We start from the raw sequence: 27,672 nt of genomic DNA, 5'->3' as shown, positions 1-27,672 counted from the left end.
AGAAATCCTTGACTACAGGTTTCGTAAAGAAGGATTCCTGAGAAGGTGACTTGCGATAGGCAGTAATAGCAGACAAATGTACCTTAATAGATGATACCTGCAGACCGGATTTCGCTAGGTGAAGCAAATAGGACAGTATGACGTCCTCCTGCGCCCGTATGGGATTATGGCCTTGCTGACAGCACCATATGTAGAATCTCTTCCACTTAAAAGCGTAGGAACGCCGCGTGGAAGGCCGTTTGGACTCTTTCAAGATGTTCATGCACTCCTGCGAGAGTCCTAGGTGCCCATACTGCAGGAATTCAGGAGCCATGCTGTTAAGCTCAGAGAGGGTAGGTTGGGATGCAGAATCCTGCCCTCCATTCTGCTCAGAAGATCCGGTCTGCACGGCAGCCTCCTGTGAGGTTTTTCCGACAGGTTGAGGAGATCCGTGTACCAGAATTGTCGAGGCCATTGTGGCGCTATAAGAATCATTCTGGTCCTGGATCCGTAAAGTTTGCTGATCACTGCCGGAATGAGGGGAATCGGAGGAAAAGCGTAAAGAAATGTCCCTGACCAGTCGATCAACAGGGCATTCCCTCGAGATCCTGGACGGTAGAACCTGGATGCGAAGTCTGGGCATTTCCTGTTTACATCGTCTGCGAAGAGGTCCAGTTGAGGCCGACCCCATTGCGCGAAGATGTATTCTGCGACTTCGTCGTGCAGGACCCAATCGTGAACGTCCTCCAGGTGTCTGCTTAGAAAGTCTGCTTCTACGTTCTGCTGACCTGGCAGGTGAACTGCTGTGATTGACATTCCTCTGGCCAGGAGCCAATGCCATATCGCTTGGGACTCTCGTGAAAGGGGTAGGGATCTCGTTCCCCCTTGTTTGTTCAAGTAATACATCGTGGTTGTATTGTCCGTCTGTATCAATAGAGTTTTCCCCTGAATTAGCGGTGTGAAAGACTTGAGAGCCAGATGGACCGCTCTGAGTTCTAGCAGATTGATGTGGTACTGCTTCTCCTTGTCTGACCACAGACCCTGCGCTTGAAAAGGACCCAGATGAGCCCCCCATCCCTGAAGAGACGCATCCGTTACCAGAGTGTCGGATGGAAGTACCTGGTGAAACGGAGCGCCCACTGACAGGTGAGGTCTGTGCATCCACCATCTCAATGACTGCAGCGCTACCTCCGGTAGCCGCATTGTGTCTTCCCAGCGACCTGTTCTTTGGCTCCAATTGGTCTCCAATGCCTCTTGGAGGGGTCTCATGTGGAGTCTGGCATTTGGGACAATAAAGATGCACGATGCCATGGAGCCCAGTAGTGATGTCACCTGACGTGCCGTAGGTGCGCTGGCTCTCAACAGGTCCTGGCACTTCATGTTTATTGAGGACAGTCGTTCCTCCGAAGGATACACTTTTTGTAGTTCTGTGTTTATGATAGCTCCTAGGTAGTGAAGACTCTGCGTTGGAGTCAAGGTTGACTTCTGGTAATTGACCTGAAGACCTAGAGCTTCGCAAACTCCTAGTACAATGTCCCGATGGCTTCTCGCCTGCTCCGGAGAAGAAGCCTTTAGTAGCCAGTCGTCTAGGTATGGATATATGTATATCCTTTGTCTTCGTAGATGCGCCGCCACCACTGCCATACATTTCGAGAAAACTCTTGGATTAGATTTCAGGCCAAAGGGTAGAACCCTGAACTGGTAATGCTGTAACGCTACTCGAAAGCGCAGGAATTTTCGATGCTTTGGAGCTATTGGGATGTGGAAATACGCATCCTGCAGGTCGATGGAGCACATCCAGTCTCCCTGATGCAGTTGAGGGAAAATTTGGTGAAGCGCTAGCATTCTGAACTTCTGCTTTCTTATGTATTTGTTCAGCAGTCTTAGATCCAGGATTGGCCTGAAAACGCCCTCTTGACCCTTCTTTGCTACTAGAAAGTAACGGGAGTAGACCCCCTTTCCTCTGTGGGCAGGTGGAACCCTTTCTATGTCATTCTTTCTTAGGAGGGCGAGAGCCTCCTTGCGTAGCAAGGTGAGATGAGCCGGATTGTGTTTGGTTGGTGGCAAGTGTGGTGGAGGCTGCTTGAAAAGGAGAGAATAGCCATGTTCGACAATATTGAGCACCCATTTGTCTCTTGTGATAGAGTGCCACTCGTGAAGATGAGCAATAATACTTCCCCCCACCGGAGTGGTGTACAGTGTCGAGGGAAGCGAGACTTCATTGCTTAGTGGGTGCTTTTGGAGTGGACTGTTGAGGTCTACTTGACCCTCGCTCCCTTGTGTTTCTTCGCTGAAACAGAGGGCGTCCCTGTCGTTGCTGAGACCTTTGCGACCAATGAGGGGTTTGAACCCTCTGTTGGAAAGGGCGTCTATCATACGGTCTGTACCTCCGCCTGAAATCTTTCCTTCTTTCGAGGCCTACCGCCTTCATGGTATCCACCTCGGTCTTCATGCGGGCCATCTCTTCGTCTGCATGGGCACCGAATAGAGAATTCCCGGCAAATGGGAGATTCAGGATACGTTGTTGTGCCTCCTGTTTCAAGCCAGTGAGCCTCAGCCAGGAAGATCTCCTCGCACAGATACCATGTGCGTACCCATGAGCCGCCAAATCCGCCCCATCCGCTGCCGCGCTGATAACTTGGTTAGATACCAGGCATCCTTCCTGTAGAATCTCTTGGAAATCTTGCCTGTCTTCTCTGGGCAGTTTTTCCGTAAATCTACTGAGGGAATCCCACAGAGAACGATCGTACCTGCCCAGGAGCGCAGACGCACTAGAGACCTTCATTGCTGAAGCCGCTGTCCCGCACATCTTTCTTCCCAGAGAGTCTAAATGCCTGCTCTCTTTATCCGGGGGTACTGTGGATGAAGATGCCACCGAGTGGGTCTTTCGGGCGGCAGCTATGATCACTGAGTCTGGTGGCGGATCCTTCCTAAGGAATAAAGGGTCTTGCTCTGGAGCCTTGTACTTTTTAAGAATCCGAGCCGGGGCAGACTTAAGCGAGGCTGGGGCCAGAAAAGTGTCCATGGTCGGCTGCAACAAACCAGGCACTAGAGGCAGCAACTTTTTCGACGCTGATCTCTGTTGTAGTGTCTCAAATATGATTGATGAGGAGGTAGATGGTTCTGGAACCTCTATATTGAGTTTCTGTGCTCCTCTTAGTAACACCTCGTTGAAAGTGGTTATGTCATCCACTGGTGAGACTCTAGCAGGTGGTGAATCTGTAAGAGTAGGTGAGTAACGCCTGACAGAAGAACCTGATGAAGACCAAGAGGGTGATCTTCTTGAGCGCGACCTGGATCTCCGTTGAGAGCGAGATCTGCTGCGGGACGCTGTAGCCGAGCGCCTAGTCCTCGCAGTCGGCTGTCGAGGAGCTGAACGAGCCCGTTCTGCCCCGGCTGTCGGCGATGGCGTTCTTGGCGGGGAGGCAGTGGGTGAATACGTTCGCGAATATTGCGAATCTGGGGAGGCCGCTGGTCTGTTGAGGCTCTCCAGCCATCTCGGAGATAGGTTGATGGGCGAGACATGCCCAGGAGATGCTCTTGACCGAGAAGAGTTGCTCGGTATGGAGACCACTGGAGATTGAGCCTTGTCTGGTGAGGGGCGATGTTCTGCTCCCTGTTGGACAGGTAAGACCTGCGTCGACGTCGATGGCTGTTTCGACGTCGAAGGACGCCCAGTCGGTTGGTCCTGCCTCGACGTTGATTGCCTCGACGTTGAGTGCCTTGACGTCGAACGGCGTTCCTTGGACCTCGACCTGCTCGCCGTCGCGTGCCTCGACGTGGAGCGATGGGAGGTTGACGGCGGATGTTTTCCGTGCCGTCGTGGAGATCTCGACGTCGTGTGTCCTGACGTCGGGGGGCGCACAGCCTTTGGCGGCGACCGGGCATGCCGGCGGTGGCTCGACGTCGATCGGCGGGCTGCCGTCGACGGAGACCTGCCCCTGCTCTGATGTTCCCTCGACGCCGTTCCCTTCGACGTCGGGTGTGTCGCCGTCGACGGCGATCTATGCCGGTGAGGCGGTGGTAGCGACGACGTCGACGGTGAACAAACAGGTATTTTCCTACCTGTCGACGTCGACCGGGCCATTCTCTCCTGAGAATGGCCTTCTGGATGCCTGGGGAGCGAGGAGGACGATGTTCTTTTCCTCTCCTGAAGCCCATGAAGTCGGATCTTCTCTCTGTCTTTCAGAGTCCTCCTAGACATGTTCTTACAGTACTGACAAGTGTCAGGGCAGTGACTCTGAGGCAGGCACACTATGCACAGAGAGTGGGGATCTGACTGGGCCTTCTTCTTCCCACAAGCAGGGCATTTGACAAAAAGAGAAGGCATTTTTCTGTCAGAAAAAACCTTCCCAGCTCAGACAAAGATGTTATTTGTCGAGTGAAAAGTGAAAAAAACGCTTTTTTAAAGAATTTTTCTGAGGAAAACTCAGAAAAACTGAGAGCTCAATGCTCCAGGATCCTCTCAGAAGGAGCCGGAAAAAAGAACTGACCTAACTGTGAACCAACTGTCACCTTTCCTTCACCCCTGAGGCATGGTGGGATACTGGAGGTGCTCAGGGTCTTAAAGGCACAGTGCCAAAGTTTTTATGGTTCTCCTGTGTTAACCTACATGCAGCCTATTGGCTAAGAATGCTTCATTGTTTTTCAATGCAGTTTTCTCTATTTTTTCACTAGAGTTTGCTACTGCTTACTTCCTCAAGCCTAGTTTTAGGAGCTTGGGTACTTATTTATGCTCTATTGTAGTATTTAAAAAAAAAAAAAAAAAAAAACTTCATAGAAATAAAGCATTTTAGCCTGTTTTTAACATGATAGCCTGCATGACTGTTTGTTACACATGTATAATGTGTATATATTTTATATATGCTCCGGGGTCCCCGCACAAGGGCGGGAATATTCAATGTTTATGACTATTGATGAGGATCCCCTGGAAGAGAATGTTAATGGTCTTCTGGATAAAGTAAAACATATGGTTGTACTTATCTTCGCCCAGTGTCACCATCCGGATGTTCTCCTGCTTCAGGAGACCCATTTCTTGGGGGACCGGTGCCCCTTACTGGCCCGCAGGGGTTATGATGGGGTTCATCATGCAAGTTTTACCCAACGGTCTAGGGGGGTGGCCATACTCCTGCGTCGCACCTTCCCTTTGGCAGTCGCCGGGGTGGTGAAAGATAAGGAAGGCAGTTGTTGACTCTTACAGGTACATTAGAGGGGGTGTATGATCAATTTGGTGAGTGCGTCTGCCCTCCCCCCACCAGTGGCTCTTCCACACCTTTTTGGGAGATCTTTCTAAGTTAATAATTGACCTGCCCCATGGGCTGACATTGATAGGTGAACACATCAATGCAGTTCCCGACCCTGTGAAGGATGCGTCAAGCCCCCCCCTTCCACTTCCAGACAGTACCGCATGCCTCCTATTGGACTGGGTGATTTCTTTGGGGCTATGCGATGTATGGAGCGTGCGGCGTTCACAACGCCGACAACTCACTTACACCTCAACGACACCACATACTGTCCCAGGCCTTGAAAAATCTACTCGACCACTCGCTATGGCGAGTTTTATTTTATGAGGTCGAGCCATTTTTTAGAATCCACTCAACCCTTCTGGAGAGTGGACAAATAACAGGTGTTCTGTTCAGTCAGAAACTGAATTAGCAATTAAGATGCCTTTAAATCTCACTCTGGTCACATTTGCTCTGTGTTCCGAGACTGAGGTCAAAAGTCCGTTTGTCTTTTTGCAATGTACATACTTCCAGGATTTTGTAAGGTGAACTGTCTGACCTTTGTGAAATGAAAGGCTTTTGTTATCAGGTTTTTCCTAACACACATTTATATAATTAAATCAACTTTACAAACATTTCAAAATATGTTTCAGTAGCTGTGAAGACAATTTTTTGTACTTCTGTTTAATGAAAAAAATATTTTAATAGGATGAAAAAGAAGTCAGAACACTACTTGGTGTTGTGCAAATGATAAATGTTTTCTGAAACCCAATTTTCACAGATTACTGTTAATACACTATATAGTTTTATCAGTAAAGCTGCAAGTTATCAGGAAGGTATTTGGGCATTGTAGGAAGCTGGCTCTGTATATACTATATTAAAATGAGATGTAGTGTGCACAGAGTCCAGGGGTTCCCCAGAGGCTTAACAGAGGCTAAAGTAGATAATACTAATGCTACCTTTTGTGGTAGCGTGGTCGAGCAGCTAGGCTAATCAGATGGTAGTGCAAAGCATTTATTGTACACAAACAGACAATTGTAGAAGCACACATTCAATAGCTTAACTCCAGACAATTGTTTTTTATATAGCAAAAATATATTTTCTTAATTTATTTTTAGAACCACAAGATTCAAGTTGCAGTTAAGTACTTCAATAGAATCGTATTTCACACATGTATCAACCGTACTTTGTTTGAAATCGATAAGTTATACAGTTTTTTAATTATTGGCAATAATCTGTTTTAAAGATGGAAACAGTGCAATTTTTAGAAACAATTCTTGGGGGGAAGAAATGTTTGTTCGATTTGCAGGTAAGTACAACACTTACAGTTTCAGTCGCCTGGTTTTAGTAAGTACACCGGTTGGGGTTCAAGTTAACCCCAAACACCCACCACCAGAAACAGGGGGCCAGCCAGGTGCAGAGGTCAAAGATGAGCAATTTTAACGTGGGCTCCTATGGAGACGGAGTAGTCAGAATCAAGTCTGCCTGCAGGTAGGTACCCGCGACTCGGAGGGCAGACCAGGGGGGATTAAAGGGGCCCTGGAGGGGCCACAAGTAGGCACCAAACACACACCCTTAGCGGCATATGGGGCGGCCGGGTGCAAACAGGACGATTGGTTTCCAAAGCTGGTCTACGGGGGCCCCCTGGGGATCACTTAGAGGCTGCAGGTGAGGTCCAGGGGGGCGTCTCGGGCACATTGCCGGTTGGACAGGCAGGAGGGTTGCCTGCTGACCGTGGCTGCACCAGGTGTCGTTTTCCCCAAGGCCTGGGACTGCGGATGCAGTGGGTCATTTGGCGTCGAATATCTTCGTCCAGAGCTTTCACTGTCAGGGAGGTCCTCAGGATTCCCTCTGCAGGTGTCATCGTGGAGAGGTCAACACAAGGTGGGCAATTGCTCGGAATCACCTGGGGATCCTCTCTAGCTGGTTGCACCCCCTGGACACAGGCCGTGGGTGTCAGGCGCAGAGTGGTTAGGACTCACTGTAAGGAAATGCCTCCTTGGCATGGTTACCCCCTAACTTTTTGCCCTTGCTGATGCTAAGTTATGATCTGAAAGTGTGCTTGGACCCTGCTAACCAGGTCCCAGCACCAGTGTTCTTCCCTAAACTGTACCTTTGTCTCCACAATTGGCCCAACCCTGGCACTCAGGTAAGTCCCTTGTAACTGGTACCCCTGGTACAAGGGCCCTGATGCCAGGGAAGGTCTCTAAGGACTGCAGCATGTCTTATGCCACCCTGGGGACCCCTCACTAAGCACATGCACACCGGCCTCTCAGCTTGTGTGTGCTGGTGGGGAGAAAAAGACTAAGTCGACATGGCACTCCCCTCAGAGTGCCATGCCAACCTCACTGCCTGTGGCATAGGTAAGACACCCCTCTAGCAGGCCTTACAGCTCTAAGGGAGGTGCACTATACCACAGGTGAGGGCATATGTGCATGAGCACTAGGCCCCTACAGTGTCTAAGCAAAACCTTAGGCATTGTAAGTGCAGGGTAGCCATAAGAGTATATGGTCTGGGAATTTGTCAAACACGAACTCCAAAGTTCAATAATGGCTACACTGAAAACTGGGAAGTTTGGTATCAAACTTCTCAGCATAATAAATGCACACTGATGCCAGTGCACAATTTATTGTAACATACACCCAGAGGGCATCTTAGAGATGCCCCCTGAATACCTACCCGACTTATAGTGTAGGCTGACCAGTTTCTGCCAGCCTGCCACACACCAGACATGTTGCTGGCCACATGGGTAGAGTGCCTTTGTCACTCTGTGGCCAGGAACCAAGCCTGTACTGGGTGGAGGTGCTTCTCACCTCCCCCTGCAGGAACTGTAACACCTGGCGGTGAGCCTCAAAGGCTCACCCCTTTTGTTACAGAGCCCCAGGACATCCCAGCTAGTGGAGATGCCCGCCCCCCTCCGGCCACTGCCCCCACTTTTGGCGGCAAAGGCTGGAGGAGATAATGAGAAAAACAAGGAGGAGTCATCCACCAGTCAGGACAGCCCCTAAGGTGTCCTGAGCAGAGGTGACCCTTGCCTTGAGAAATCCTCATTTTTTATTTTGGAGGATTCTCCCAATAGGAATAGGGATGTGCCCCCCCTCCCCTCAGGGAGGAGGCACAAGGAGGGTGTAGCCACCCTCAAGGACAATAGCCATTGGCTACTGCCCCCAGACCTAAACACCCCCCTAAATTTAGTATTTAGGGACACCCCTGAACCCAGGAAATCAGATTCCTGCAACCTGAAGAAGCAAGAAGGAGTGCTGACCTACAAGCCTGCAGAGAAGGAGGAAGAGGACAACTGCTTTGGCCCCAGCCCTACCGGCCTGTCTCCAACTTCGAAATCCTACTCCAGCGACGTATCCGACAGGGACCAGCGACCTCTGAAGCCTCAGGGGACTGCCCTGGACTAAAGGACCAAGAAACTCCAGTGAACAGTGGCCCTGTTCAAAACCAGCTACTTCTTTGCAACGTTTCCTGTCGGAAGCCCGAGATTTCACACTCTGCACCCGACGCCCCCGGCTCGAGATCCAGAGAACAACACCTCAGGGAGGACTCCCCAGCGACTGCAAGCCCGTGAGTAACCAGACACGACCCACCTGAACGCCCACAGCAACACCTGCAGAGAGAATCCAGAGGCTCCCCCTGACTGCGACGGCCTGTAACAAGGGACTCGATGCCTGAAACCAACACTGCACCCGCAGCCCACAGGACCTGAAGGAACCAAACTTCAACGCAGGAGTGACCCCCAGGCGACCCTCTGCTTAGCCCAGGTGGTGGCGGTCCCGAGAAGCCCCCTCCTGTGCCTGCCTGCACCGCTAGAGTGGCCCCCGGGTCCCTTCATTGTTTCCTACCTGAAACCCGACGCCTGCTTTGAACACTGCACCCAGCCGCCGCTGAGGGTGTGTTTTGTGTACCTACTCATGTTTCCCCCCCCCCCCCAGTGCTCTACAAAACCCCCCTGGTCTGCCCCCCGAGGACACGGGTACTTACCTGCTGGCAGACTGGAACCGGAGCACCCCTGTTCCCCATAGGCGCCTATGTGTTTTGGGCACCTCTTTGACCTCTGCACCTGACTGGCCCTGAGCTGCTGGTGTGGTAACTTTGGGGTTGCCTTGAACACCCACCCGTGGGCTGCCTATGCCTCAGAACTGAGACTTGTAAGTGTTTTACTTACCTCCTAATCTAACCTTTACTTACCTCCCCCAGGAACTGTTGATTTTTGCACTGTGTCCGCTTTGAAAATAGCTTATTGCCATTTTTACATAGACTGTACATTAAATTGTTTTCATTCAAAGTTCCTGAAGTATCTAAGTGGAGTACCTTACATTTAAAGTGTTTAATGTAAATCTTGAACCCGTGGTTCTTAAAATAAACTAAGAAAAGATATTTTTCAATATAAAAACCTATTGGCCTGGAGTATGTCTTTGAGTGTGTGTTTCTCATTTATTGCCTGTTTGTGTACAACAAATGCTTAACACTACCCTCTGATAAGCCTACTGCTCGACCACACTACCACAAAATAGAGCATTAGAATTATCTACTTTTGCCACTATCTTAGCTCAAAGGGGAACCATTGGACTCTGTGCACACTATTTCTTAATTTGAAATAGTATATACAGAGCCAACTTCCTACACTCACGCATTTGGAGTGAGATGGGAGACCTTAGATGTTTTTTTTTTTTTTCTTCGACAGGACCGCTGTCCACAGGAGTTCTTGGTCCTTTTGGTTGTAGGGCAGTCCTCTGGAGCTTGTCAAAGGTCGCTGGGCCCTATGGATATGTTGCTGTTCTTTTGCAGGGTCTTTGAAGCAGGGGACGGACTTGTAGGGCTGGGGCCAAAGCAGTTGTCGTCTTCCTTCTCTGCTGGGGGTTTCAGCTAAACAAACCTCCTTGTCAGGTCACCAGGAATCTGGTGAGCTGGGTTCGTGGCGGCCCTTAAATCCTAGATTTAGGGGTCAGAGGGCACAAACCTAATTCTGTTGGTCCCTGTCCTCCAAACCAAGATGGAGGATTCTGCAGGGAGGGGGTCACTTCAGCTCTGGACACCTTAAGGGCGGGTCCTGGCTGGGGTGGTCACTCAACCCTGTTTTCCCTAATTTTCCCACCGGCCTTGCCACCAAAAGGGGGCTTTGTCTGGTGGGCGGGGAGTTCCATTAGCTGGAGTGCCCTGGAGCACTGTAATCTGAGGCTTGAGCCTTTGAGGCTCACAGCCAGGTGTTACAGTTCCTCTAGGGAGAGGTGTGATGCACCTCCACCCAGGACAGGCTTTGTTTCTGACCACAGAGTGCACAAACGCACTCACCCCATGTGATCAGAAACTTGTCTGAAAGTGGCAGTCTGGCACAGACCGGTCAGTTTCACACTAGCAATTATGCTAACATGCAGGGGGCATCACTAAGATGCCCGTTGTGTGCATTTTCCAATAAATCCCACACTGGCATCATTGTGGGTTTATTGTGCAGAGAAGTGTGATACCAAACTTCCCAGTATTCAGTGAAGCCATTATGGAGCTGTGGAGTTTGTAATGACAAACTCCCAGACCATATATTCAGTATGGCTACACTGCACTTACAATGTCTAAGAATGGACGTAGACACTGTAGGGGCATATTGCTTATGCAGCAATGCCCTCACCCGTGGTATAGTGCACCCTGCCTTAGGACTGCAAGGCTTGCTAGAGGGGCAACTTACCTATGCCACAGACAGTGATCTGTGGGTATGGAACCATGAGCGTGGTGCCATGTCGACTTTGTCTTTTTCTCCCCGCCACCACACATTGGTACCATGGGTACCTTTTACAAGGCATTTAACTGTGTGCCAGGGTAATGCCAAATGTGGAAACAAAGGTATAGTTATTTGGAAAGAACACTGGTGCTGGCGCCTAGTTAGCAGGATCCTGGCACACTTTCAATTAAATTTGACATCAACACTAGGCAAAAAGTGGAGGGGGGGTAGAGTTAACCATGGCAACATTGGCACTTTCTTACAGACATTTCTTGGAAATTTACTGTCTATAAGTGGCAGTGTGCTACCACATCATGCTTTAGTAATATATTTATCAAAAGTGTGTGCTTAAACAAACTGAGAAACACTCCTGCCCTGATGGCAAAGCAGTTAGTAAACTAGGAGGTGAGTCATGCATGGATCATGTGTACCCCATATGTGGGCTAGATGTATTATACATTGCAACGTTTAGTGTACTTAATCAAACAAAAGAGGATTTCTTTTTTTAACAGCAGAAATGCTGAACTCACATATTTGCAGTTGCACTCATATGAGAGAATGAAGAAAAAAGCAACTGTAAAATACAATATTTGCCTAGGATCACACACTTTGAGACCCATTACTGAGTCAAGTACGTTACAGTTAGGTCGAGTAGATTAGTCAAGCTACTCGACCTGCAGGTCTAGAAATTTCTTTATGATTCATCAAGGCCAGAGTCCACAATAGATCTTCTCCTCATGCTTGCCTCAGACTGCTGTAACCTTAACCACATTGAGATTCTCCCACGGAGCATCTCTGCCCGTGCCCTTCTCTTCCTCAGTATTGGATCCTGTGGAGCGGGGATCTGCCTCTTGTGGTGCCTCATCGTCTGGCACCTGCAAAATAAACCCTGCCTTCAGTACTTGCAGAAAGAACTTCGGACGTATTTCGATCTTAATGATAGCTCAGTCTCCTCAACGGGCGTCCTCTGGGCAGCTGGTAAGGCTGTGCTGCAGGCACACTCATCACAAATTACTTAGACTAGAAGCATAGGCCCTCCGGCTTGAAGCTACCTTAGTAGTGCGCCCCAGAGAAACTGACAACTGTCAACTCTCCTTAATAAGGGAGGAAATACGCAACCAGTCGATGGAGGTCGCAAGATATCTCTGCTGGACCTCCACAGCCCAAGTCTACGGCTGGGATGATAAAAATGGGAAACTATTTTATTCCCTGGTCTCCCACCACCAATTAACCAGAATTTTGCCCAAAATCATGGACACTGGGGGTAATAAAGAAAATACGCTCAGAGAGGTAGCTGGAGCGTTCACTAGCTACTACCAATCACTCTATACATCCTCCTCTGATGTTAACCCTGACTACTCTGCTCAATTCCTCGAGGATGTACCCCTCACTAGGCTGACATTATTTGACAAAGAGATACTGGATGAGCCTATTACGAGTGTGGAAGTAGCCTTGGCGATCTTAACTCTGGCCTCTGGGAAGACTCCTAGCTCAACAGCTTCTCTGCCAAGTACTTTGCAGCACTTCCAGACATCTTGACTCACTGGCTCTTCATCCTCTATAGTGAGGTTCACCGCTTCGGTACCTTCGCACCGACTTGGACACGACCACCATAGTGGTTAGCCCGAAGACTCACCCCCCTCTCAGTCCTTTGCTGACTACTACCCTATCTCACTTATTAACGGAGATATCAAAATCTATGCCACAATCCTGGCAACCCGCGTAAAAAGAGTGTTGGCACTCCCAGGCTTGACCAGTGCAGGTTCATGCCAAACCGCGGTATGAGACACTGTATCCGCTGACTTCATGTCCACCATAATTGTGCCTTCTGACCTTGCCCTATTTTTTATTGACTTTGAGAAGGCATTCAACACAGTGGACTGGAGGTATTTGCAGCTGGTCTTATGTCGGGCTGGCACTGGACCTCGTTACCATAGAATGGTACAGGCTTTACATGTAAACCCCACAGCCCGTGTCCAAATTAATGAAACCATTTCCCACACATTCCCCATCCGTCAATGGCCTAGCCAGGTCTGACCCCTCTCCTTTTAACCCTGGCAAGTGAGCCACTTGCTCAGAGGTGACACCCTTTTCGTGGATGGAACTGGGGCTGAGGACTACATAGCCCTCTATGCGGACGAGGTCCTCCTCTAGTTGTCAGACCCTGTTACCAGTGGCCCATGCAGCTCCCAACTTCTTTGACGCATTGTGGAGGCCTCTGAACTTTGCATGAATCCATCAAAATCAGTATTGGTACCCCCAACACCATCCCAAGACTGCTTTGCCTGGCAAGAGGTGCTGCTTTTCACCAGCTGAGCTTTATATATCTGGGTATGTGGGTGGCACTCCTACCCTAATTGGCATGAATCTCACCCTGCTGACACAGCGAGCCAAATGCTGATCTGGTGAGCAGGAAGTTCCTCCCTCCCCGAAGTGAATGTTTTGACCTGCATAGTGCTATATAAAATGATTATCCTCCCATGGCTCCTATACATATTTCAGAATCTCCTGGTCCCCCTAACGTGCTCCTTGATTTCGTGCCTTGGATACAGCCATGACATTGTTCCACTGGTGGGGCTCCAGACATCAAACTGCACTACAACATTGTCTGAGAGATGCCTATGTGATGAGGAGTTGGGTATGACTAACTTATATCTTTATTACTTTGCAACTCCGCTCCTTGTTATACATGACTGGTTTAACGGGGGTGGTCGGACCCGGCGTATCAATTAGAGCTTACCTTTCTTAGCTTTCCTCAAGATACTAGACCTGCTTTACGGCACCACTATCTTCAGTAATAGCGACCTGGTGACCAAGATTGTTTTCATAGCATGGCGAGCAGCCCTACGGCACACTTGATGGATTAACATCCTGACCCAACAGACACCCTTTTGGTGGGGCACCTGGCTCTGAGAATCAGCAGCACTGAAAGGTTTCAACAAATGGGATCTGTTGGGTATCTCCCATCTCAGGGATATGTGGGCAGGAACACACATGCAGGGCTTTCAAGACCGACAAACTACATGCCAGCTTTCCCACACCAATTTTACAAATATGTTCAACTCTCCAACACTCTGCATAGACACCTATCTCACACTGACTCCCTCCCCGAATATAGGCAGCTTGAGGCTAAACTTCTGATGGGGGGATTGGGAGAGGGATGGAGAGAAAGGGTGGTAAATATAGAAAATGTTGATTAATAATACACCGGGTGACTTGGATCACATCAGAGACTGATGGGAACAATTTCTGGAACCACTTGAGAATGAAGACTGGCGTGATGCCTTAATGGAGCCCAGAATTATAACCATGTTTAGGACTAATAGAAACATATTAACTATATAGGGCATATTTCTCACCAGCCACGTTACACCAGGCTAAGTTATTCTGGACCCCACCTGTCCCAGATGCGCAGGTGCCCCACAAATTTATTTCACATGACCTGGGCATGCCCTCCAATTCAGCAGTACTGGACTGAACGGCTGAACAAGCCTGCAGAGGTATTGGTCTGAGAGGTCCCACTATCCCAAGTAGTGGTTCTCCTAGGAGTTATGGATGGCATAAGGGGCACACAAACAGAATTTTTTAGCAACTCTCTTGATGGTAGCTAAAAGAGACGTTGCAACTGGATGGAAATCAACTACACCAACTACCTTCTCAAGATGGCGACGGGGATGAACTGGTGTGCATGACCAGAGAAGCTGGTCTATGAAGCTCAGGGCTACCCCAGCAAACATGATAAAGTATGGTGGAAGTGGTTTGGTCAAATGACACTCAGATTCTGAGCCCACTGCTGTCGATGTTTTGCAATCTAAATGTAACTGGCCGATAACTTCTGTAAAGTGCCAGTTTGTTTATGATGTTGTGCTGGCCTCCGAGGCTATCTGTGCTGGTTTTGACCTTATTTCTGAAAACTCAATAAAAGTTGTTTAAAAAAAACTCTTAATAGAGCAGGCAGCACAAACGTTTGGCAGACAGAATACTCCACCAAATTTGTGGTGTACTATACTCTGCCAAAGTATAAATAAGGCTGAAGGTCTGCTACTTCTCAACTTAAAGCATATCTATTCAGTTCACCTATGGGTGCCCTAGTGACAGGGTACCCCTACCTTTTCACACATCAGACTCACTGTGTCAAGGGTGTATATTCCAACCAGACACACTGTGTTTAACCCAACTCAAGTGTTTTTGTGATCCCTCAAAGAACTTAAATGCATAGCGCAGGCAGTCAAACAGTCAATACCCAGTCCATTCTTCTGCTCAGGTGCAGAGGCGAGAACCCCAACTAAGTGACTAAGTGGATCAAATCTGGCATCTTCCGTTAACAGATGTACATGTATTGACCACACAGCTGTTACTTAAGTCTAGGGTGTCTATTTTCCATGTTTGTATATAGATGTAGTAACTACTAAAAATACTCCTACACCTTTCTAAAGAGGTCTTCCCATCTTTCACCATACTGTCACTTTGTGTACAGTTATCCATGCACAAGACTCCTTGAGATTGCTCAGTATTATGTTAAGCACTACAAATACGAAACTTTGTCACATGCATTGCTCCTGTTACAGACTAAAGAAAATGGTTTAGTAAAAATAATAAATACCTGGCTAGAAAGGGACTGCATATTTTGAATGTGATCCCCAGAGTCTGAAGGTGGATCCTTTGAATGGCCACGGTAACCCAAATATGAGGTAATCTAAAAGGAAGTAGACATTAAAAGGACAAATTTTAAAACACTGTACCAGTACAATGGTCAACATGCCTTTGCTACAAGGTTTTGCAACACATTATTTTTAGCTATAAGTCCTTTGATGCTTCTTATTAGGATGGGCAGTTTTCTGCTTTTTCTGGTGCTTAAAAAACTCTGGTTCCTGACACCATTAAACATCCCATAATGAAGAAGTGGAATAAATCCCTGGGGGAACATACATTCTAGAAATAGGCCTCACATGAATTTTCCTGTAGATTTGTTTTGTCTTATTATACAGGCTTAGGATGTTTTCACAATAAGTCTGTGTCAAAGAACTGCTATTTAGTCACCATAGACCAGCAGAATAAGCATTCTTAATGCACACATACTCATGAACGCCATGGAAACAACAACTTCACTTCTGAAGTGTTTTACTTTCACATGTTTTTTACTGTGTGTGTACCAGCATAAAAAGCCTCGTTCATCAATCTGCTCAGTGGCAGGGGGGCATTCTGCATCATAAAAGGGGTTTGCTTATGGGCAGCTCCTGCTAAAGTTGTAAAACCATGTATTATATACATACTTAGGACCTCATTATGACTTTGGCGGTCTTTTTGGAAGACCGCCGAAGCCACTGCAGGCAACAAATCGCCATTGCTGGCGGTCTGTTGCCTGCCATATTATGAGTCATTGGAGGACTTCTGCCCATTTATGGGTGGAAGTCAGACTCCAAATACGGCTTGGCGGAGTCCTGCTGGCGTGGTGGTGCTGGTGGTGCAAGACCACCAGGACCTATTCCCTCCCAGATGACCTCCTTGACGGAAAAGGTAAGTGGTCATCCGAAAAGGGTGGGGGGGGAGGGGGGGGATGAGAGTGGTCTGTGTGAGTGTATGCGGAGGAGGGGTGAATGCGTGCATGTATGTGATTAAATGTGTACGTGTGTATAGGAGTGTCTGAGTGCGTGTGCGAGCAGGTAGGGGGTTGTATCTACATGTTTGCGAGTGAGGGTGTCTGTGTTGATGTACCGAGGGGTGTGTATGTGAATGCACCGAGGGGTGTGTATGTGAATGCATGCGTGCCTGAATGGGTGGGTGGGTGTTCTTACATGTTTGGATGGGTAGGGGTTGTGTGCATGTGTGTGAACGTGTGGGGGTGCGTGTCCCAGTGACAGGAACACCTTGGGGAAAATGCCACAGAAAGCCTGGTGGTCTGCAGCCTTGTAATTCCACTGGCAGGCTGAGGCCTGCCTGCTGGGTTGGAGGTGCACACCACCAGCTGCGTTGGTGCGACTGCACTGGCGGGCCAGGTGGCATTGTGTCTGCCAAGCCCCACAACTTGTGATGTGGTGGTCTTTACCGCCTGACTTATAATGAGGGCCTAAGTCCTGAACCCCCCCCCCACTTACCCCAGTATATAGCAACTATCTAGCTAATCAACTCTTACCGCTGGTGAATCTCCTTGGAGTACCAACTTCTGCAACCAGAACAACCTGTTACATGAATGATGATAGAGTGATATCCTACAAATATCAAGGAATCTAGACATGGCACACTGACACAAAACAGTATCAAAGACATATATCGATCAAGTACTCCGAACCATATTAATTAATTGGAATATTGCACACAAACCCATAGGGATGATTCTGCACCTAAACAGCGGTGCTACTTTGAGGCTTAGCACTGATTTCTGTATAGGTGGTTCTGCAGTAACATTTAACAACTGGTACAGTAAAGGTACCACCTCTCTCAATTGATGGGTCCCAGATTTCTGACTGAAGACTTTCCAGGCCCCTGCCAATTAATTTGGATTGATCATTAACCATTGATGGCAGTACCAACAGATGTCTCCATGTCTGAATAAGTGCATAGTCCCAGAAACTGTAAGTCTCTCCACTTCACCAATCAGAAATGGGGGTCCTTTAAAAGTGTGATCACAGGCCTTTACAATCTTGTGGTAGGCCATTTAGTCTCTAAAAGTTGCAAGTCCAACTAAGGAGCTTTGGCAGAAATAGTGGTACTGAGAATACTTCCCGGAGGTCTTGAATGCATTGCTGACCTCCCAAGATAGGTTCCTCAGAGAGACAGGGTTCAAATTGCTATATTTTAAGGTCCTGCACAAAGTTGATATTGGACACCACTGAGTCTACATTGATCATGGATTTTTCCCCCCTCACAATGCTGGAGGTGTGACAAACTAAGGCATTATCTACCTTTCATACACAGGCATAGCACACTGACAGAATAATACTGGACTAGGGTATGGAAGCATATTTCTACTGCAACTGGCTTACATATGCATCCCTTCAAACCACATTGGACTCCTGCATGATGAAACTGATGTAAATAATGCAAACAACTGGTGAACACCGCCACCCACATCGCCGGACACACGCTCGACACTATTTTCTCCGCCAGCAAACACGTCTTCTTCAGCCACACCTCTGCCCTACACTGGACCGACCACAGCTGCGTCCACTTCACATTCCGACGCGAGACCTCCCACCTCCGCACTCAACCCATCCCTCATCGACAGTGGAACAAGATCCCTGAAGAGCAACTCTTCTCCGCTCTCGCCGCCAACCAACCCACCCTCACCACCGACCCCAACGACGCAGCTCTCAACCTCACAAACTGGATCTCCAACTGCGCTGACAACCTTGCTCCCCTCAAACGCACGCATCGACAGACCAACACCAAAAAACCTCTCTGGTTCTCTGACACCCTCAAAGAATCAAAGAAAACTTGTCGTGCCCTTGAGAAGGCCTGGCGCAAGGACCACACCGCTGACAACATGACCGCCCTCAAGAACACTACACGCGAACACCACCACCTGATCCGCACTGCCAAAAGGAACTTTTTCACCGACAGACTAGACAAAAACAGCCACAACAGCAGAGAACTCTTCAGCATCGTCAAAGAGTTCTCCAACCCCAGCGCCAGCGCCAACGCCGTCACGCCCTCACAGGATTTGTGCGAATCCCTCGCCACTTTCTTCCATCGCAAGATCAGCGACCTCCACGACAGCTTCGGACACCAGACCCAACCATACACCACTGAACCCGCTTCCCCGGACATCACCCTCAACAACTGGACCCACATCAACACGGAAGAAACCAAATCCATCATGAACTCTATCCACTCCGGCGCCCCTTCGGACCCCTGCCCGCACTTCATCTTTAACAAAGCCGACGACATCATCGCCCCGCACCTCCAGACCGTCATCAACTCTTCTTTTTCTTCTGCTACCTTCCCCGAATGCTGGAAGCACGCTGAAGTCAACGCCCTACTAAAGAAACCTACGGCTGACCCAAGCGACCTGAAAAACTTCCGCCCCATCTCTCTTCTACCTTTCCCAGCCAAGGTAATAGAAAAGACCGTCAACAAACAGCTGACCACCTTCCTGGAAGACAACAACCTGCTCGACCCTTCACAAACCGGATTCCGAACCAACCACAGCACGGAAACCACCCTCATCTCAGTCACAGACGACATCAGAACCCTGATGGACAACGGTGAAACAGTCGCCCTCATTCTCCTCGACCTCTCGGCTGCCTTTGACACCGTCTGTCACCGCACCCTAATCACCCGCCTACGCTCCACCGGGATCCAAGGCCAGGCCCTGGACTGGATCGCCTCCTTCCTCGCTAACCGCTCCCAAAGAGTTTACCTCCCTCCGTTTCGCTCAGAACCCACCAAGATCATCTGCGGCGTACCTCAAGGCTCATCGCTCTGCCCGACACTCTTCAATGTCTACATGAGCCCCCTCGCCGACATCGTACGCAAGCACGACATCATCATCACCTCCTACGCCGACGACACCCAACTTGTACTCTCCCTCACCAAGGACCCCGCCAGCGCCAAGACCAACCTACGAGAGGGTATGAAGGACGTCGCAGATTGGATGAGGCTCAGCCGCCTAAAGCTGAACTCTGAAAAAACGGAAGTCCTCATCCTCGGCAACACCCCGTCCGCCTGGGACGACTCCTGGTGGCCCACGGCCCTCGGCACCGCACCGACCCCCGCAGACCACGCCCGCAACCTTGGCTTCATCTTGGACCCTCTTCTCACCATGACCAAGCAAGTCAACGCCGTGTCCTCCGCCTGCTTCCTCACTCTCCGCATGCTCCGCAAGATCTTCCGCTGGATCCCCGCCGACACCAGAAAAAACCGTGACCCACGCCCTTGTCACGAGTCGCCTGGACTACGGCAACTCCCTCTACGCCGGGACCACCGTCAAACTCCAAAACCGCCTGCAACGCATCCAGAACGCCTCGGCCCGCCTCATCCTCGACGTACCCCGCAACAGCCACATCTCCGCACACCTGAGACACCTGCATTGGCTCCCAGTCAGCAAAAGGATCACCTTCCGTCTTCTCACCCACGCACACAAAGCCCTCCACAACAAGGGACCGGAATACCTCAACAGACGCCTCAGCTTCTACGTCCCCACCCGCCCCCTCCGCTCCGCTGGCCTCGCACTTGCTGCCGTCCCTCGCACCCGCCGCTCCACGGCGGGTGGGAGATCTTTCTCCTTCCTGGCGGCCAAGACCTGGAACTCCCTCCCCACCAGCCTCAGGACCACCCAGGACCACTCCGCTTTCCGGAGACTCCTAAAGACTTGGCTGTTCGAGCAGCGATAACCCCCCCTTTCCCCCCTAGCGCCTTGAGACCCGCACGGGTGAGTAGCGCGCTTTATAAATGTTAATGATTTGATTTGATTTGATTTGAATATAAATGGACATAGGCTGAAAGCACCTGCACCGAAGTAGCCAAGATGTGCAACTTGCGGATTTGCCAATCGATAGCCACACCAACACTCGAAGAATGAACGGCTGAAATGCTCAACGTGGCTTTGTATGAATGAATAACTTATAAAACAAACGCCAAAATGAACAGATATAGGGATCATGATTGGATGGTTACATGAGAAGGAAACAAACTTACAGACTGACTGTACAATATGTACCTAGCTAACTAATCCATCACAACTTCTGTCCTACACCAATTCATTGTCTGCGGGCTTTGTACATTCCGCCTGAGAATTGCATCTGCCATATTTTAACACCTACAAACCAGACTAGTGTGCTCCGGCTACCAAACACCCCACAAAGTTAGCCCCACAACCTAAAGCCTATAATGTAGATTTCCTCTTGTGCATGTGACTACTGGTTATCGTACCAGACTACCACGATTTATAACGGGCATTAGTCATATACACATGGATTTTAATGCTCTTAGTTTATTAAGGCATATCATTTACCATGAGCCATGTCACACATTGGGTTGTGATACAAATTGCTTATCTAAAGGAAATATAATATTTTCCTTTCTGCACATGCCCTTTTGTTTTATTATCTCTGCTCTCATTTGTTATATCGGATTGTAGCAAAAATATACTGTATATTCAGTATTATACTGAACTTGGAATGAGGAATGGATGCCCAGTTCCAAACTCCATACTGGTCTCTGTAGTGACTCCAGTTTTGTGATGGCCTCTGGAAATTTTGCTCAGAATCATGTCCATTCACATAAAGCTACAACCATGGATTCTGGATGCCATTCGATCGACCGGGTGCGACCAAACCCTTGACATGCATCAAGTGTATCTCTGTTCATGGATGGATGAACTTGCAAGTTAGAGTTGGCAGGTGGGTGGATGGATGTGTCGAGGAATCATAGTTAATGCTTCCTGTAGCTCATTAAACTTGATCATGGGAGTATCACCAAATAATCAAATCCTGAATTGGTTGTGGAATAAAGGATTGCACCCTTTATCATAACAAAGATTAATTTTTCCCCAGTTAAGTACCAACGCTGACCATTTCTAACTGGGTTCTCAAAGGCATGACTATCACCCATACTTTTCAATTTGTACACAGAGCCATCTGGGTGAACTAGAAGATTACATTTAGATATGTACAAAGACCACGTTCAGTAATGACACTGATACTTTAAAATATGCATTTTCCAAAACTAAAGGAGGGCTAAGCATTCTTAGATAGAATACCTAGAAAATAGACTTGCTCTTATTCAGCTATTAAGAAATATAGCTAGCTCTCCAAACTTAAGCTTACCTTGCGTACTAAGCTGGTTTCCATGTAACCACTGGCTCTGCTTCCAAATTTCTTACATAAAATCAATTTACATTTCACAGTCAGCAAAATGCATCCCCACCATCAATGTCACCTATCAAAGTCACTTCAATACTAAAGTCAAGCCTCTACTCTTTTCAACAAATTGCAGATTGGCTGTACAACCTCTTGTCATTGCCTACGTACATAGAAAGAATACTCATAGATCAATCAACTAGCGTTAGTATTAAGGCAAATAAATCTGAACATCTCAAATCTCTTTAGAAATCTCTGGCAGCAAAGAACAAATTCAGGTTACCCCCCAAAAAACAGTGTATCTTCCTAAAGATTAACAATAAGAACAATAAGCAAGAAACTTTGTGAGTCCCGCAGACCTGAAATCTAACAGAACCCAAGCTGTTTGAAGACATAACAGCCCAAAAGCAAAAACTGTAAACAAAAAAATGCACAAACAAGTCTGTTGTGCTGCCCTATATTCTGGAAGTTCTGAAAGTCAATCTCTCTTCTCACCAAGTTTAGATGGCTCCCTGTTTGCTTCCATTCAGAATAAAACATAAAAACAAAGACCAATTTAGAGACATTTTGAGTCACTATGGACTCCCATAATTTCCTTTGGTCAAAGTGACTATCATGGATGCCCTTGCAAATAAATCAGTTAAGGTGGCAATTTTTTACATGTGCTCCACTGGTCCAATTCTGGATAACAGTGCCTGCAGACACATTCTGTGTGCTGGTCAAAGGGGAGAGAAAACTGTAGCAGCAAAGGAAGAATGGTAGGGAACAAGACTTTTATCCTTTCCCCTTTATTGCCAAAAGAGCTTTAGGGAGTGGGGAGGGAGAAGTCAAAAAGGACAGGATGAATCCTTCCTTGGACACCAGAAAGTAGCTGAAATAGCAAGCACACCCTACTTCTGATGTTGGGACCGTCTCAATAGCTCCCTTGGTCAGATGTCAGATTTTCCTAACAGAGGTCTAGGAATGCTTTTCTGTTCACTCAGGAGGTAAGAACAGAATAGGAGAAGATGGAGAGCATTTTGTCTATGGGTCACAGATAAAATATCCATTATATTCAGAGATTCAACCTCTAAAGCCTGCGATTCTTCAGCCAGAATCAATTCCTATCCAGAACTGCAGAATGGCACACAGTTTTTGTTTATGAGAGAGCTCCTGCAGATTAGAGAAGGTATCAAAATCATCCAAGTTTGTAAGCGAGTGATCAACTGACGGCCTTGACATTAGGAAGGCACCACTCACCTAGTAGGGTACCTTCCTATACCCCACTGCAGAAAATAGTCTTCACCTGAATCAATAAAAGCGGATGATCATTTTTAAAGTGTCAGTTCCTAAATCAGAATTTGTTACAAATTTCAAAAGGGATTAGGCAAATTCATCAGACCATTTTATAGTGTCATTTAATGTCACAGAAGAAAGTTTTCCATTACTCTGGACATTTTTAACACTAAAGCAAAACCCTAATGCTTAAGAACGTTTCTAAAGCATCAATGTCCCACTTCAGTCTTATTGATTAGATCATACAGCCTTTTGGGAGTATCAAAGAATACATTATTTACCTTCAGTAACAAACTTTCTGGGAGAGACTATGTAACTGCATATTCCTCACCTTCTGACTATTCCCCAGGAGTCAGACTGGATCCAGAATCTTTTAGGCAGTACCTCTGCATGCTCGTAGGTGGTGCTGTGCATCTCCACACTGATGCTGTTCCGCCCTGGAAATGAAGTGCAAATTCAGGATAGGCACCACTCCCATCCACTTATGTCAATTGCTTTAGATGCTGTCCACTTCCCCAGATGCTGCCATCAAACTGGCTTTGACCAGGGTGCAGATTCCTAGACTTCGGATCCTCTTAATGGAGAGAGTTTAATTCACAGAACAGGGATGATGGAGGGGTCAATGAGAAATCTGCGGTTAGACAGATGCTTTACCAGAAAGAGTGTCACTGAAGGTAAGTAACTTGCTATTCTGAGACTTCTAGACGCAGATTCTTCACCTTTTGAAACAATATCAAAACACTACCTATTTGAAAGTGGGTCTGTGAGTGGACTCAACCAAGAAAGTCCTGCAGGACCAATCGTGCAAAATACCTCTCAGCAGATCTGGCTATCAAGGCAGTAGTGCTTCATGAATGTATGGAGGAACGCCCACAATGCTGCCTGGCAGATGTGTAGGAAAGGGACGGCACATGCTAACGCAGTGGTAGCAGCTTTGGGTCTGGTTAAATGAGCATGCAGGCCTTCCAGGTTCTTTGTAGCCAATGTGCAGCATATCATAATACAGAGCATGATCTAACACGAGAAGGCAAGCTCCTGCACAGCCTTGCCTTTTTCTGTTCCAGCAAGCTTCACAAAGAGCTGATTGTCCAGCTGGTGGTATATGGTAAGACACAGAGTTCTCTTTTGAGGTCGAAGCGGTGCAGTTTCTACTCCTCCTTAGAGGGGTGAGGCGGAGCATAAAATACAGGCAGGGTGATGGTGTGACCACCACGCAGTGCATCACAACTTTAGGTAGAAAGGAGGCTCCAGTCCGCAGAACAAACACATCAGGGTTAAAGATGGTGTATGGTGAATGAACACACAAAGCCTGAAGCTCACTCACAGGTCATGCAGAGGTGACAGCAATCAGGAAAACAGTTTTAATGGTTAGAAGCCCATAGAGGACAGCTGTGGAGTGGCTTGAATGGATTACATATTAAATCAGTAATTATAAGATTGAGGTCCCATTGGGGCATACAAAGAGAGAAGGGGGAAATGTGGTGATTTGTATTTAGTGTTTGGTATACCGGTGATGAGGCTGTGTTCCAGAACACAGCGTCATCTCTACAAGACACAGGCTACTGGGAAGACTACGGAGCAGACCTGTTTCACACAGCTGACCTGGATGGGTCCTTATTGATCTGTTATACTTAATAAAACAAACTAATCTTTTCCTTCGCCGTGGAGTGCTTACTACATTTTTGGCAACGAGGATGGGAGCCAGGACGCAAGTTGTACAAGTGTATAAGTTTCAATTATATAAAGATACCATCAGCGCTTAAAAACAACAGGCCCAAACACAACTGGTCAAAAGTGAGTACCAGGTACTGTCGTAGTTTGACTCTTGGTCCCGGCAAGACTGCTGGTTTAAGGATGACAGTACCTATGTTTGTAGGTGACTATGCCTGTCCTACAACAAGTCGCAACTGTCGCCCCAACCATCCCGACTCACAAGCAGCATCTCACCAAAAACCCAAACAGTAAAAGGTGATTTGTGGCAGCCTTTACGCATGAACTCAAGAGTGCAACATCTCAGGGAGAGTCATGGTTAAATGGAGATGATCTCTTTCTCATATGAACAACATGTCTCAATCAAACACAGGCAATGAAGGAGATGCAATAAAGATTTGAATGATGTGCCCAAAATAGCACAGTACTACCAATTTGGGAAGAGAATGCAAAGACAAGAGGAATATGGTGAACAATATGTGAAGAACTGCGTAGACTAGCGTCAATTTGTAACTTTGGTAACAAACCGAAAAAAAGATTAAGAGATCAGTTCAAGTTAGGTTGCTCATTAGAAAAAGCCAAGGAAAATATGTGGCAGAAAGACAATCCTTCATAAGGAAGAAGTGCTCACACTAGCTAAAACCCACGAACACTCAAAATCGTGTGTAGAAATTATTAAGAGCAGTACTGTAGGTACAGATAAAATGGAAAATGTGAGGCTGAAGTATGTCAAAGATAAAGGAGTAAAACATAAGGAAGTGCAAGGTAAAACAAGCAGTGAGGTTAGAAGAATGTTTACAGCAAAATGTTTTCGGTGTGGGAATGTAGGATATATGGCCAATTCAAAAGATTATCCGTGGTAGAAAGTAGTATGTAACAATTGTGGGAAAATTGCCATTTTGAGAAATGTTGTAGAACTACGAAAACCACAAGTAATTCTAAGGAGGTGAGGGAAGTAGAATTTTATGATAGTGATGACGATAGTGAGAGACTTGTCGGTAAAGTTACAATACTTCAAGCAAATGGATGGTCACCTGATGGACCATTGGACAATGCTCTAGTCAATGGTGAATCATTAAAATTTTTGACTCACGGGCAAACATAACTCATACCCAAGACATTTTTTATCTAAAATTTAAGAATAAGGTAAAGCTTTTCAGACCAGATGTAAAATTGAAAGAGTATGGTGGCGAATCGATTAAATTACTAGCATATTTTTGGGGAACCATTGAATTCATGAATCGTATTGTGGCAGAGAAAATCTATGTATCCATAAAAGGAGACTCCCTCATTAGTTGGTTTCAACAAAGAGATTTAAATGTGTATTTAGATCCCAATTAAGTCCCTCCGGTTAGAATCAAGAATTCCATCTAGGTAGAAAATGTAGCAGTGGGTGGTATAAAAAAATGTAACTACAAGAAGTGAAATGTGGGTGGAGAGATTTTCGGATTTAAAAAATAAAATAAAAAATGTTTAAATGCCTCAACATTATGTGCTCCTAATCAGACTAAAATGGAACCCAACGTTTCTAAAGTGTATATTGTTCCAGTTTTAGTAAAAGAAAACATGAGAAAGGAATTGGACAGATTAATTAAAGATGGAATAATTCAAGAAGTACAACTTTTATGACTAAGTACCAGTAGTAAAGGCATGTAAAGTTAATTGTGAAGCCAGACTCGGTATCGATCTCAGGGAGCTAAACAAGTCGGTGGTGGTGGATCAGTATCCACTTCCTAACGTCAACAAGATGTTGTGTTCCCTGAATGGTACCAAACCTTTTTTTACACGCTCGACCTGACATAAGCTTATCAAATTATGCTACACCCTTCTTCAAAGGATCTCAACATTTGTCACTCCCTTTAGTACCTTCAAATGTCTTTGCTGCCTCTGTCTTTCAGAGAGCATGGAAAAAATACTGGAAGCTGCTGAAGGGTGAGAATTTATCAAGATGACATTCTAGTATTCAATACTGATGTGAATGAGCATTATAAACGATTGGAAGAAGTTATAAAAAGATTGCAGAAGTGTGGACTGACTCTGCGGTCAGAAAAGTGTAAATTAAACGTACTGCACATTGAATATCTCAGTCAAATACTCACATGTGGAGTAATTAGACCAAAAGATAAGCTATTTAACACCATCACACAGTAACCATCACCACAAAACAAGGAAGAATTAGTCAAATGTCCAGGTATGACTGAGTTTATAATAAGTTTGCTCCCAGATTTGCAATGAGATCAAAAAAAAAAATGTGGATGTTGCTTAGCAAAGGTCAGGAATTTGTTTGGTGTAAATTGAGTGAGGATGAATTTGCAGACATAAAGAACAGGCTGGAAAAATCCAGTTGAGGTAGGTATCATTGACATAAGTAACAAAACAGTACTAAAGACAGACGCAAGTTCTAAAGGTTTGGGAGCTGTTTTAAAGCAGAGGTCTAACGGCCAAATCAAAACAATTCAATTCATCTCGAGAAGTCTGAGATATGCAGAACTCAATTACTCAATGGTAACAAAAGAGGTTTTTGGTGTATATAGCGGGTGAGAAAGTTCCAAATAATTTATTGGGACACATAACTTACCATAAACCTCTTATAGAGGTATTTTCAAAGAAAGATATTGACTTGGTGTCTCATCGCATTAGAAGATGGGTTGTAGCACTACAAGAGTTCAAATTTACAGTATCCTATGTACCTGGGGCAAACTATGTACAGACTGACTGTTTATCGAGATTGTGTCACACCCAAGATAATGGAAAAGAGGAAAATGATGAATATTTTGCTGGTGTTGACGATCAAGAGGTGAAAGTATGTATAGTAACTGAAGGTGTGATTCAGGAGTCAGAATGAGAGAAAGAATTAACATAGGATATTGTCTTGCAAAAAGTTATGGGGATGGTCCTGAGTGGATGGATTGCAAAGCTCAAAGGTGATCAGGAAGTTTAGAGCTATGGAAAAGTAAGGAATGAG

The 27,672-nt window shown here is 46.9% G+C and overlaps 1 protein-coding gene across 2 annotated transcripts in view; it reads right to left on the bottom strand.

Annotated features, from left to right (window-relative positions):
- The window catches only part of SEC31B (SEC31 homolog B, COPII coat complex component), a 1,228,966-nt gene that overhangs the window by 790,406 nt on the left and 410,888 nt on the right, over positions 1–27,672 (bottom strand). For both annotated transcript variants that reach the window (XM_069240364.1, XM_069240362.1), the window contains exon 13: positions 15,527–15,619. In XM_069240364.1, the coding sequence (XP_069096465.1) occupies positions 15,527–15,619 (93 nt within the window). The remainder of the gene's footprint in view (positions 1–15,526; positions 15,620–27,672) is intronic.

The sequence above is a fragment of the Pleurodeles waltl genome, chromosome 6 (genome assembly GCF_031143425.1).
Source record: "Pleurodeles waltl isolate 20211129_DDA chromosome 6, aPleWal1.hap1.20221129, whole genome shotgun sequence".
Lineage (NCBI taxonomy): Eukaryota > Metazoa > Chordata > Amphibia > Caudata > Salamandridae > Pleurodeles > Pleurodeles waltl.
The sequence above is the reverse complement of the archived record's forward strand: the minus strand, read 5'-3'. Positions and strand labels throughout refer to the sequence as shown.